The sequence below is a fragment of the Hipposideros armiger genome, unplaced genomic scaffold, assembly GCF_001890085.2.
Source record: "Hipposideros armiger isolate ML-2016 unplaced genomic scaffold, ASM189008v1 scaffold_303, whole genome shotgun sequence".
Taxonomy (NCBI): domain Eukaryota; kingdom Metazoa; phylum Chordata; class Mammalia; order Chiroptera; family Hipposideridae; genus Hipposideros; species Hipposideros armiger.
Window position 1 is genome coordinate 565,905 of NW_017731653.1, and position 12,202 is coordinate 578,106.

General features: G+C 46.2%; 1 protein-coding gene across 1 annotated transcript in view; it reads right to left on the minus strand.

Moving 5' to 3' along the window:
• CSAD (cysteine sulfinic acid decarboxylase) overlaps positions 1-12,202 on the minus strand; it is a 36,118-nt gene that overhangs the window by 15,045 nt on the left and 8,871 nt on the right. The window contains exons 2-9 of the mRNA XM_019659660.1: positions 4,621-4,757; positions 4,239-4,365; positions 4,069-4,159; positions 3,609-3,715; positions 3,056-3,171; positions 2,500-2,579; positions 2,130-2,184; positions 1,904-1,944 (exon numbers count right to left, since the gene is read on the minus strand). Of these exons, the coding sequence (XP_019515205.1) occupies positions 1,904-1,944; positions 2,130-2,184; positions 2,500-2,579; positions 3,056-3,171; positions 3,609-3,715; positions 4,069-4,159; positions 4,239-4,365; positions 4,621-4,757 (754 nt within the window). The remainder of the gene's footprint in view (positions 1-1,903; positions 1,945-2,129; positions 2,185-2,499; positions 2,580-3,055; positions 3,172-3,608; positions 3,716-4,068; positions 4,160-4,238; positions 4,366-4,620; positions 4,758-12,202) is intronic.

Sequence of the window (12,202 nt, forward strand, 5' to 3'; positions counted from 1 at the left end):
CCTTCGCCCTTGTTATTTTGAAGTTCTACTATATTTTTCCATTCCCTTGATAGTTTAAACCATTTAATCTTCCTTCCCAGCACTAATAATCAAATACATAGTTCTTTACCATTTTTAGAAAATATAGCAATTATTTCTTCCATTTAGATGTTTTATTTCTTGCCACTTCCACCCCAATGAGACCTTTAGAATATTTTCACTTACCTCTCTCAGTCTGTTTCCAATTTCTAGGTTTTGCTTAGTTAGTAGAGTACTTAGGGTTCTAGATATAATTAGACATCTATCTCCATGAACATTTAACAGTACAGTATTTTGTCACCCTCCAAAATGCAGTCTATACTATAATTCTCTTAAACTGATATATACATTTAGATATGCTCTCTATGCAACTCATAATAAAAACAATTAAATTCCCCAAAAAAGCATATTGCCTCTCCTCCATTTATGTTTTTTCTTTCTTTTGGAACTGATATATTTGAATGTTAAGACTATTGGACCTATTCTCCAAGTCTCATATTTTCCTCATTTCCATCTCTTCGTATTATTTGCTCTGTGCTTTGAAATATTTTTTCCACTTGTTCTTCCAAGCCACTAATTTGAGTCTCAGCAGTAACCAGACTTCTCTCGTCCAATATGTATACTGATTTTTTGGTTGAAAAAAATGGGTTTTAGTTCCAGAAAGTTGTTTTGTGTGTGTGGTTTTATTGTTTGTTTTTTTGTTTGTTTGTTTTGTACACTACTTGAATCTTTTTAAGTGCTCCTAATATTTTAAGTTGTCATATACCTCTTTAGTGGTTCCTGTGCTGTCTGGTAGACAGGAAAACCAGTTCTAATGACTTCATCCCGGTAGGGCCAAGGCCTCCTGAGTCACACTATGCCAGTCTCCCCATGGTCCTGACCTCTGCTCAGGGATTCTCCAAAGCTGGTCTCCAAGCCCCTGTGTGGTGAGAATNTAATATTTATTGTCATGACAGTTGCACAACTCTGTAAATGTATTAAAAACCATTGAATTGTACACTATAAATGGGTGAATTGTAGGGCATGTCAATGGAATTATATGTCAATAAAGATATTACCCAAAAAACATTTACAATAAAAGTGATACTCCACTGTTCTAATTGCTGCTCATACTGCTACTCAGAGGTAACATCCATGTCAATAAATATACATTTTTCTAAATAACAACAGGCTCAAAGTGTCCTTTATACATTGCAACTTGCTATATATAGACACACACTTAAATATGTGTGTATATACTTAAATATGTAGTGGAAGTATTTTCATATGTGTATATATTCCCACTTAATGCTTTTAAATGGCTACATGGCACTCCAATAATAACAACAACAATAATAATGGCAGCTAATATTTATATAGTGCTTCATGGCTCTTAGGTGCTTTACCTATATTAATTCATTTAATGCTTACAGTAATTCTGTGATAAGTTCTATATTACGCTCATTTTATATACAAAGTAACTGAGACACACAGATATATCATAATACTGATGGACATTAAAAAAATTTTTTTTTAATTTTACACTTTGCTCCAGTGAACAAAATTCTAAGTACTGTGATGATGATTTATAGAATAAATCCTAGCAGTGGGACTCTGAATCAACGTATAGATACATTTAAAATTTATACTGATGCTGCCAAAATGCCCTCCAAGATGGCTGCAGCAGTTCGCATAGCTCCCCTCATGGAGGACCGTGCAGGTGCCTCCACATTTCCCACTGCTCACAGCCTGCACTCCTCACCACTGGCCCACACATATTCCCAAGCTTCTCTCTGCACTGACCCTCCCAGCTCATAGAAACCTTCCACACTACACCCCAGGCCCCCAACACCCTCCCTGTGGTGCCGCCTTGAGACTCTACTCAGTGATTCAGTCCTGCTCCTGCCCCTCGGGGTCCAATCCTGCCCGCAGGTCTCGGCAGAGTCCCTGAGAGAACCAGAGAGTGTCCTTGCCCCTCAGACTCCCCAGGACTCACTTCAGTCCATAGGGGAGATGGGTACAGAGATCAAGGAAAGGGATGAGGGGTGCCTTGAGTAGGGAGAGCCCAAAGAACCCTCCAAGAAAGGGACAGAGGGGTCCTGCTCCATGCCCAGTGCCCCTTACTCACTCACCTCAGCCTCAGCCAGATTGATCTGCCTCTCCAGGTCCTCAGGGATCATCTTCCCTCTAGAAAAGGAAATTGAGTGGGTACAGAAGCAATAGGTTTTCTAGGCAAGGAGGCAGAAGTGTCGAGAGCAGGGTAAGGTGGGGTTAGCAATGCAGAGGCCACAATGTGGGTTTCTCCACATTAAGAAGGGTAAACAGATCTCAGGGGACAGGGCAGGAGACTCTAGCAGGCTCTGAGAGACAGAAGCAGCAATTCTGCAGGAACAGTGAGGAGAGAGAAGTCCGCCAGGGGCGTGGGCCTGTGGCCAGAGCTTCTGACAGCAGGAAGGTACGCAGCACCAAGCCGGGTCAAGGCCACATGGACAGGACCTTCACCTCTCATCTGCCTTGACCACTCGGACACTGTCGGTGCCAAGTCCCAGAAAAGCAGCTCCCTTCATGATGGAGTAGTGACACTGTGGAGGAAGGTAAAAGGCACGTTGAGCTAGTGGAGAGAGGACAGGGAGGATGGGGAGGAGAGAGCCTGGTAAAAGTCAAGTATGAGCTGCAGGAGCTGAGACCCTGGAGGCCAGGGCTTCTCAAGCGTGCCTGTGAATCACCAAGGTGTCCGATTCAGTAGGTCTGGGGTAGGGCCTGAGATTCTGAATGTCTAAGAAATGTCCAGGTGATACTGATGCTGCTGGTCCATGGACCATACTCTGAGTAGAAAGTGTGTGGGCTACGTCCACTGCACTAGCTGCCCCTTCCCCACCCCCAGACAGAAGGCAAGGTGAACAGGAGCCCCCTTGATTGGAAGGAAGCACATCCGCTTGGGGGCAGGCTGGCCTCGGAGGAGCTGGGTATTGGCAGGCAGAGGACCTGGCAGGTCTCAGACTCAGCTGGCTAGAGATTAGAATCAGGAGCCCAGGGTAGGTCTGTGCCTCTTCCCTACCTCCATTGATGTGAAGAGGGCTAGGGGTGGCAATGCCCGGAGGCCCCTCCTCTTGCAATCTGGGTAGCGCTGATAACGGGCCAGGTTCACAGCATACATGTTGGAGATGGAGCCACCTGTCACAGGGAGGGGATGGAGGCAAAAGGGAGGGACAGTGGGTCAAAACTGGGGCTTACCTCCCCTGACCTTGCTGCCCAGAAATGATCAAAGAAGCACATGCAATTGGCTCCCAGCCTATGAATTTCCAGGGTTCTACAAATGGCGTGATAATAATCAAGAACAGCCTCAGGGTCCACAGGCTGCCTTGACTACCTGCCTCCATATCCTGGGCTGTCACCAGGACGGCCCCCATCAGGAGGCAGCAGGCATCAGAGCACCGATCCCATGGACTGTTTGGCAAACATGAGGATACAGGGTATTGGGCAGCCTCTCTGGTTTGGCCCCAGCTCAGGTGGAGAGGCAATAAAGAGGAATACCCCCCGCTGCTAGCTTAGAGCAAGAAAATGGTGGGGAAGGAGAAACCCTTAAAAAGGCCCCCTTTCTTCTCACATACCAGGACAGAAGACCCCATCCCCAGAGCTCCAGCCCACCAGCGCCCGGAGTTTCTTCAGCACTTCTTCTTCCATGAGTACAAACACAGGGGCTATTTCATAAGTGTACCTGCCAGGAGAGGGAACAATGAGAAAGGGGAAGAGACAGGGAGGGACTCCAGGTGAGGCTCTCAGACCAGCTGGAGAGAGGAGATGGTAAGAATGAGGAAAGGGTCCAAAGAGAGGAGTTGGTGACCAAGAACCAGGGAAGCAAGAATGAGGCAGGAGGGGTCAGGAGGCAGGAGAAAGCTTGGAAAAAGGTAGTCCAAAGGGTACGAGGGGATAGGCTCTGCCAGTAGAGATCCCCAGAAAACAGAGAGGGGTACAAAAACCATTTTCTCCCCTCCCCCTAAGGCACATCTCCCACAAGCCCATATCCTTTCTGGGGCAGGGGGTGCAGGGGGGTGCTCTGGCATGGCTCACTGGCTGGTGTTGAGGCTCTCGGTGATAATGCGCCCAGCCAGAGCATGGGGATCCAAACCTGAGAAGAGCTGGTTGAAGAAGTGTGGGTGACCTGGAGAAGGGGGCAGGGAGCTCAGAGTGGAGCTGGGCACAGGCTCCAGACACTCTTCCCACCAGAACCCAGAACCCACAGGTCTTTACGCTGTAGCGGATCACAGCCCGGCACCGCTCCAGGATCTGTTCCTGTGACTCCCCGGGGCTCCGCAGCTCCAAATCCAGCAGCTGCTTCAGCTCCTCCGGCTCCCTCCACTCGCAGACCTAGAGGAAGAAGCGGGAGATTCTGGTGGCCCTTAGATACTCCATTAACTGGCTACCCAAACCACATCTCAATACACAGAAGACACCACCAACTTGCATTTAAAGCAACAAGTTAGGGATATTTTCAAAGCAACACATGAACAGGGATAAATAAACACAATGAGACAGTGATGAATTCTGGGTAGAAGCACTGTTGGAGGGGGGAAGTCCTGAGCCAGGTTTCACGGGCAGGAAGAAGAGGGAGAAAGCACCTACCTTCTCAGAGGCACTGGTCCCTTTCCGAATGATCTCATCCACAACAATCCCAAACACCTCCCGGAGCAAGGCTTCTGCAGCCATGGGATCACCATCAAGGGACAGGAGTGGTTTGGACTCAGCCATCAGGATAAAATCTGTGAGTAGAGCAGGAGTTATGCCCTACTCAGCCTGTGTACCCCACCTAGAGCTAACCAGCAAAACCCCCAGCCCCTTAATGGACCTAAGACCCCCGTCCTGCAGTTCATTCACAGCTTTCACTGTACAGAAAAGGGCAAGTGAGAGCGCCCAGGAAGAAAGCCAGTAGAAACAAGTGGGAAACAAAAAGGCAGTTAACACTGAGCAGGTAGAGAATCCAGTGGCCACTGCCCACCTAAGGTAATGACGAGAGGGTTACCTTTCTGCTCAGTTCTCCATTAAAGCGAGCTGGAGGTACGGTATACAATTAGCTTTTCAGGCTGTTAGGACCAGGGCAACAGAGGGAGTGAGGAATGGGCAGCAGTCACATGACCATGACGCCACTCTCATGACCCTTGCCCTAAAGAAAACCATGCATAGATTTGGGCTAAGGACAAGTTGAGATAAGGCCCCTGAATAATCATTAGCTAACATGAAGAAGGGGGATGATGAGATGAAAAGCAAAAACACATGCCAGGTTAACTTTAGGATTAAGAGAGGCAGAGAGCCAGCAGGAAGAGGGACTTCCCACCATGAATTAAAGGGCCCAGAGCGGGGTCCATGGGGGATATGGGGCAGGGAGGCAAGGGTGGGGGCTGGGGGTGAGGGGGAAGCCAGGCCAGGGGTGCTTGGAGGGGGAGGGCAGTGCAAGAAACTGCTGCAGGTAACCCTGGAGACTGATGAAAGCCTGAGAGAGACTGGTGGAGGGGAAATGGTTTAGACAGGCCTCAGAGGCCAATCTCTATATCCCAACCCCCAGAGACTTTTCAGAACTGTCTTGATTTCTAAAGCCCTCTCCCAGAGCAGAGAGGAAAGAAGGTTACATTGAGGAAGCATTATGTTAAACAGGTGTAACCCTGTGTCTTGCAGGCTGAGAGCACTCAATAAACAGGGAGTGGCTGTTTGAAGTGAGCACCAGCTGTGTTCATGACAGGGTGCTGGGGACTAAGAAAGCCTGCCTGTCCCACTGGGAGCACACAGGTGGACGTGCAGCAGGTACAGCCCAGGGTATGGCTAGGATGTAACCCCAAGCGCTATTCAGGAAAAGAGATCGATGAAAGCTGAGGACTGACAGAGGAAGATCTGCAACAGGACTGGAGCTGAATCTTGAAAATGGGCAGGAGAAATGAGATTGGTGAAAGGGAGGAAGAGAGGCATGCAGGGGTAGGTGAGGAATGCCATGAGCTTACATTGGGAATGAGTGTGGCTTGTTCTAAGGTCAGTGAAGGCACCCAGCTGGCTGGAGGGCGGGTCTACAAGGGTGATACAAGAGCACAGCTGCATGAGATTATGGGGAACCTGGAGTGCCAGCCAGCCCATGGAATCTAACTTTTATCCTGTAGAAAATGGGAAGTCACTGAAAAGTTCTGTGGCAAGGAATACTGTGATAAAACTGGTGCTCTCAGGAGACCAGTATGTAGCAGCAGGATGCAGAAGAATTAACCGGCTGTTGCTGTAAACCAGGCAAGAGGTGGTCCACACTTGAATAAGGATCGTGTGGGCAGGAGAGGACAGAGAGGAATCTGCACGCTTGGCCACTCGCCAGGCTACACCGACTTCAACACTTACGGAATCTATGTTGTGGGAGAAGGGAGAGTCAAAGACAACCTTGGGGTGTCAAGCCTGGGTGACTGAAAAATCAAGGTGCCCCCGAAAGAAATTAGGATGCAGAAAGGGGAAGCTGGGCAGAAAGTAAAATGGGTATTTCTTGGAAATACTCATCCCAGTGGAGGTGTCCTAGGACTACAGACACTCATGTGGGAGGAGGTCAGGCCCAGAGCGCTGGTGAGATACCAGAACAGAAAGCAAAGCAGGTTCAAGAGTCAGGGTGCAGCAGAGGCCTTGTGAGAGGCTCCATTCCCCCTGGGAGAAATGGTTCAAAGGGATGGTCATAGAGGGGCAAACACCAAGGCCTGGGGAACCCTCAAGATGAGGAGGCAAGAGGATCAAGAAAATGTGGAAAGGGAGGAACCTTCCTCAAAGTGGGCTTCTTTGATGTAAATCCACTGTCAACAGCCACTGGACTCCACACTGGTTGAAAACACAGGTTCAGGGACCCTGGTGGCCCTATCCTTAAACTTTTCCTCAGTAGATTGGGTTTGGAGGAAATAAGTGAGCTAGCCGAGGCCTAGAGAATGAAAGAGTCAATCCTGGGCCAGCCGAGTGGCGTGTTGGTTAAGAACTGGCTTGGGACCTCAGAGGGCCCTGGTTCGGATCCCACATATGAGGGCCAGTGACACTGCCCTCTGCAGCTAAGATGGTGAATGGCAGCTCAACCTGGAGCTGGGCTACCGTGGGTCGCCAGTGACGGTGTAGACTGCAGTCTCCTGCTGCAGTGGGCTGCCATAAGCTACTGTGTGTAGCTGGCAGCCAGCGTGAGCGGTGAGCAGCCGCTGTGAGCCACCGTCCAGAAGCCGGCAGACTGATCTGCCTCGCCCGGGAAGAGCGCAATGATGGTGCCAACTTGGGCCAGTGAAGCAATGTCCTCCACAACTAGACTGAAGAACAAAAGGACAGCAACTTGTCTGTTCCCCTCCCCCAATTCCCCAATAAAAAATCTAAAAAAACAAAAAAAGAGTCAATCCTTCATTGGTGCTCACTCTAGCTCCCCTGATGGGTGGCAGCAGTGGGGTGTTTAGGAGCAAGGCTAATAAAAATAGGTACCATTGAAGTACTTACCATACTCTGTACTTCATAGGCATTATTCCAATCTTCACAATCGTTTAGGGTAAGTTTATTACCCACATTTGAAGATGAGGAAACTGAGATTTCAGAGACTATGTAACTTGTCCAGATCACGAAGCCAGTATGTGACCAAGCTGGGTGTGAACCCAGGCATGTCGGGCTCTGAAGACCCTGCTCCTAACCATCCCACACAACCGCCTCACGTGCAGCTCTCTCAGGCACTGAGTTTGCTGTATGCCACTGGGCCAGGACACCTCAGGGCTACAGTTTCTGTAAAATATGGGGTTTAACCCTCCATCAGGCGCAACTGATCTCACAGATTCATTGCACACAAAGATGCCGCTGTGAAATACGTCTTTACTGTACTAAGTCACAAACACAACTGACGATAGGTTACGGTAGAGGAGGAAGAGACAAAAGCAATGAGTCACGATACTTAACTGTTAGATATTTGAAAATTTGTGTGCAATGAATCTGTGAGATCAGTTGCGCCCGACAGAGGGTTAAAGAGAGATTCTCCAAGGCATCTGCTGGTGTTCATAGGAGCTCAGGCCCTTGGATACGGCAAGCAGGCCAGGGGAGACTTTACTGTTACAGCAGGGGGTGGGAAACAGGCTGCAAGAAGGGAATGACTAGTGAAGAAAGAGAGATCCCTGGCTGGAGGGAAGCCTTTCTCAAAGTTCTGAAGAGAGGGTCTGCAGGGAAGACTATGGCTGCGTCCATGTGGCACCTTCTTGATCCACTCCACGTCAGTCACCTCTCAGAAATGAAATCTAGAGGTGAGGGCTCTGCACACAGCCAGTTTCCTCCCAGGGTAAGCAGGGAGGTGAGGCATCACTACCCACATTCCCCACACAGAATCCTGTCCTGGGTACATGAGAGAGGGAAAAGCCCCTGCCACAGAGAGTTTTTCTGTTTAAAAGCAAGAAGGACATTAACCCACAAGATAGAAATGATAAAGCAAAGCAACATGAAGAGAGTCAGGAACAGCACTTTAGCCCCTGGCTGAGAAGATGCTGGTAGGACCAAGTAGCATTTGTTCAAAAATTCACAAATTTTTTCTGACTTCATGGGATCTCTAGTCTATAAACTCCTCTCACTATCAACTCCCTCATATCTTTCTTTATACAACCTATTGTAGATTGTACGGTCCGTTGTTTCAAAATCCTCCACTCCCTGGCCCTACTGTCCTTCCACTAAATCTACCTGGCAAAACCTTAATCCAACTGACAAATCCTTCTCTTACCAAATCCACCAGAAGTGCTGCATTCTGCTAGTGAAAAACACCTAACCATTCAAATCGGTATCGCTATAAATTCATGGTCTCTGTGCTCATTCCAATTAAACACAGCAGAGTAAAAACATGTTTACCACTACTCCTTCCTGAAACCCCACTAAAATTACATCAATGGAATTTTAACTCCAGAAGAATAAAGCAAAAGAGGAGACAAGAGACAAGCGGTGTCAATAATGGTAGAAGATGGAAAGCAGATGAAAAGTGGTAACTGGTTGAGCAAATGGCAGAAAGTCAAAACCAGCATGTCTGCAGAGGATTATGCCACTGGGAAGCAAGCTGGTTCTTGGGGCACAGGCCCAGAAAGGCTCAGGAACTGAAAACACTAGCTATCTTGGAAGGCAAGAGGGAGGAGCACAGCGAAAAATATGGAAATTAGATGAAAATTTATATAAGAAACATTGAGACCCTCACTCTCCTCTCCCTGCCCATTCAGCCCACAATCCCCTCCTCCTACTTCCAAAGAAACAGGAGGTGTGTTTTTAGAGAAACGGAAACAGGGAGACCTGGACTTAGGGACATCAGGCACAGCAGGAAGTAAGGCTGAGGCATTGTACTGAAGATAGGAGGATCAGGGAGTTACATATTGAATGGATTCCTTTCTCCCAGTCAGCGTTCAGAACCAATGGACAGCGGTAAACCCTCCAGGGCCAGGAGACTGGAGGATTCCTCTCTAGAGAAACTGACCTCAATAGCTCCAGAGGAAAAAAACCTATGGAAGCTCTTATTTCAGTCCTTGTCCAATCACCTAGTGCAGAGGCCGGTGAGCTGCGGCTCGCGAGCCACATGCAGCTCTTTGGGTATGTACATGTGGCTCTGAAGTAAAATTGAAAATGAAAATAAAACTACCATAGTTTCACTTATTAGATTTTTAAAGGATATTATTCACATAATGGTGATTTCATTTGTTTTATAGGTCTCACAAAACTTCGCGGGACTGGATTGCCTCTTCCATCTCAAAAGTTTGCCGACCCCTGACCTAGTCAGTGGTGCCCACCAGTCAATACAGCCTATCGACGCACTTGGCCCTCGCTCTTAATATGCCTTAGTGCCTCGCTCTTAAATGCGTGCAACCAGCCAGCCAACCACCACAACACACTTGAGGAAGGCCCCTAACCCGAACCACATAGGTAAAAACAGACAAACTGAAAAAAGGCATTTGGTGGAAGAAGGGGAATGCAGTGAGCAGAAGAAAGCCTCAAAAATTCAAAAAGCTATTGCATCCATTATTAAAAAAAAATAGGTTGCTCTTAAAAATGAATACTCAGAGAAGAACCTCAAGGATTTTAAAAACATGACAAATGAAATTAAAAATTAGAAATAAAACGAAGCCAAGAAAATCACACAGAAAAGATAAAAATATAAAGAGATGGATAATAAAAAGGAATTTTAGAAGGATCAATCCAAAAGGCCCAATAGTCAACTAACAGAAGTTTCAGAAAGAGAAGGAAAAAACGGAGGAAAGACATCAAAGAAAGTTTTATAGAACAGGATAGATTAAAAGGACCCACTGAATGACCAAAACAAAGACAGATTATTATATTGTTTTGGAACAATGAAGGATCCAAACACTTCTGGAGATAAAACAAAACAAACAAATAGACCAAAACCAAGTCATAGACACAGGATAGAGAATCAGACCACATCAAACTTCTCCATCACAGGACAGAGGTTAAGGGGTTTCCCAGGACTGTAACGAAGACAGTAATCAGCCTCAGAATAAAAAAGCAGCAGTGACTATGCTCAACTGGACACTCAGTACTGCCTGGCAACATTACTATTTTTCTATTGTCAGCTCTCCAATTCTCTGTAGCAACTATTTCAAAAATTTCCCACACCTCTCATATTATTGACCTATCAACCTTCTCCCTGTTTCTCTCATTTCAAATTTCTTAGAGAAAATAATAAAAGCCATCAAAACTTACTCAACTTTTTGTTACCTGCACTCTGGATCCCACCTCCTCCTTTCCTCTCCCTTTCTCCATTCCTTCCTTCCTTCAATATTTATTCAGTATCTAGTATGTGTCAAGCACTTTGGTGGCTGTTAGAGGTATGTGATGTAATAAAATAATACAGTGAATGTTTAAATTTTTAAAAATTATTATTACAGTAAAAGACACATTGCCATTAATCCCCCTGAAAATACTCTCCCTCGCTTCAAACACACTTATCCCATCATTCTTGCCACTTGGTGAAACAGTTCTGGAAGTCCTCTTTCATGAGTTTCTTTATTTGCACTGTTGTGGATGCCTCGATGACCTGAATTAAATAAAAACGTTACCTTTCATGGTCATTTTGACTTTGGGGAAGAGCCAGAAGTTGCACAGTGCCAGATCCAGTGAATAAGGTAGATGAGGACACACTGCAATGTTTTTATTTGACAGAAACTGCCGTACCAGAAGTGATGACACGGAGCCTTTTTGTTGTGATAAAAAAAAATACAGTGAATGCTGCTGCCCAGTGCCATCCAATGGAAAGGCAGGGATCTTCAATACAGGAAGCGGCACATCAAATCTCAGTAACCGTGTGTGACAAGTTTCAACTTGTTCAGTGCAGTCAGTCGTGTGTGAGCTACGGTTGAGAGGCGTGTTTTAAAGTGTGCCATAAATCATCCTCCATCATAACAATGTTCCATGTCACACATCATTTCTGGTACAGTAATTTCAGTCAAATAAAAACATTATGTGTGTGTCCTCATCCACCTTATTCACCGGACCCGGCACCATGCAACTTCTAGTTCTTCCCCAAAGTCAAAATGATTCAGGACATCAAGGCGGCCATGACAGCGCAACTAAAGACACTCTTGAAAGAGGACTTTGCTCCAGAACTGCTTCAGAAAGTGGCAAGAACGATGGCATAAGTGTGCTTGAAGCGAGGGCAAGTATTGTGAGGAAGATTAATGGCAATGTGTCTTTTAGTGTAATAATTTTTTTTAAATTTAAACATATACCATATTGTTTAATCACACCTCATACAATGGAGAGCAAAAGATCACAGCCCTGCCCTCATGAAGTTCACAGTCTATAAAGCACAGATTACAAACTGGAAGATGGTGAGCCAACTCCCACCCACAGATAAGTTTTGTTTGGATTACACAATATGTTTTAAAACTTTTAAAAATAATTGTCAATACTGAAACTTAGCTTCTTGTGAAAAAAAAGTCAGAAAATCTGGCAACACTGGGCCTGAATTAATAAACAGCAAAAATCACCTGTAGTTGGAGTTGCCCTTTTATTATTATTATAGTTTTACATTCATTATGTTTTCTTTTCAACTTTATTTTTTGAGACCTTTTTTTTTTTTTTTTAAGATTTTTACTGGGGAATTGTGGGGATGGGAACAGTGCTGGGGAATTGGGGGAAGGGGAACAGACAAGTTGCTGTCCTTTTGTTCTTCAGTCTAGTTGTGGAGGACGTTGCTTCACTG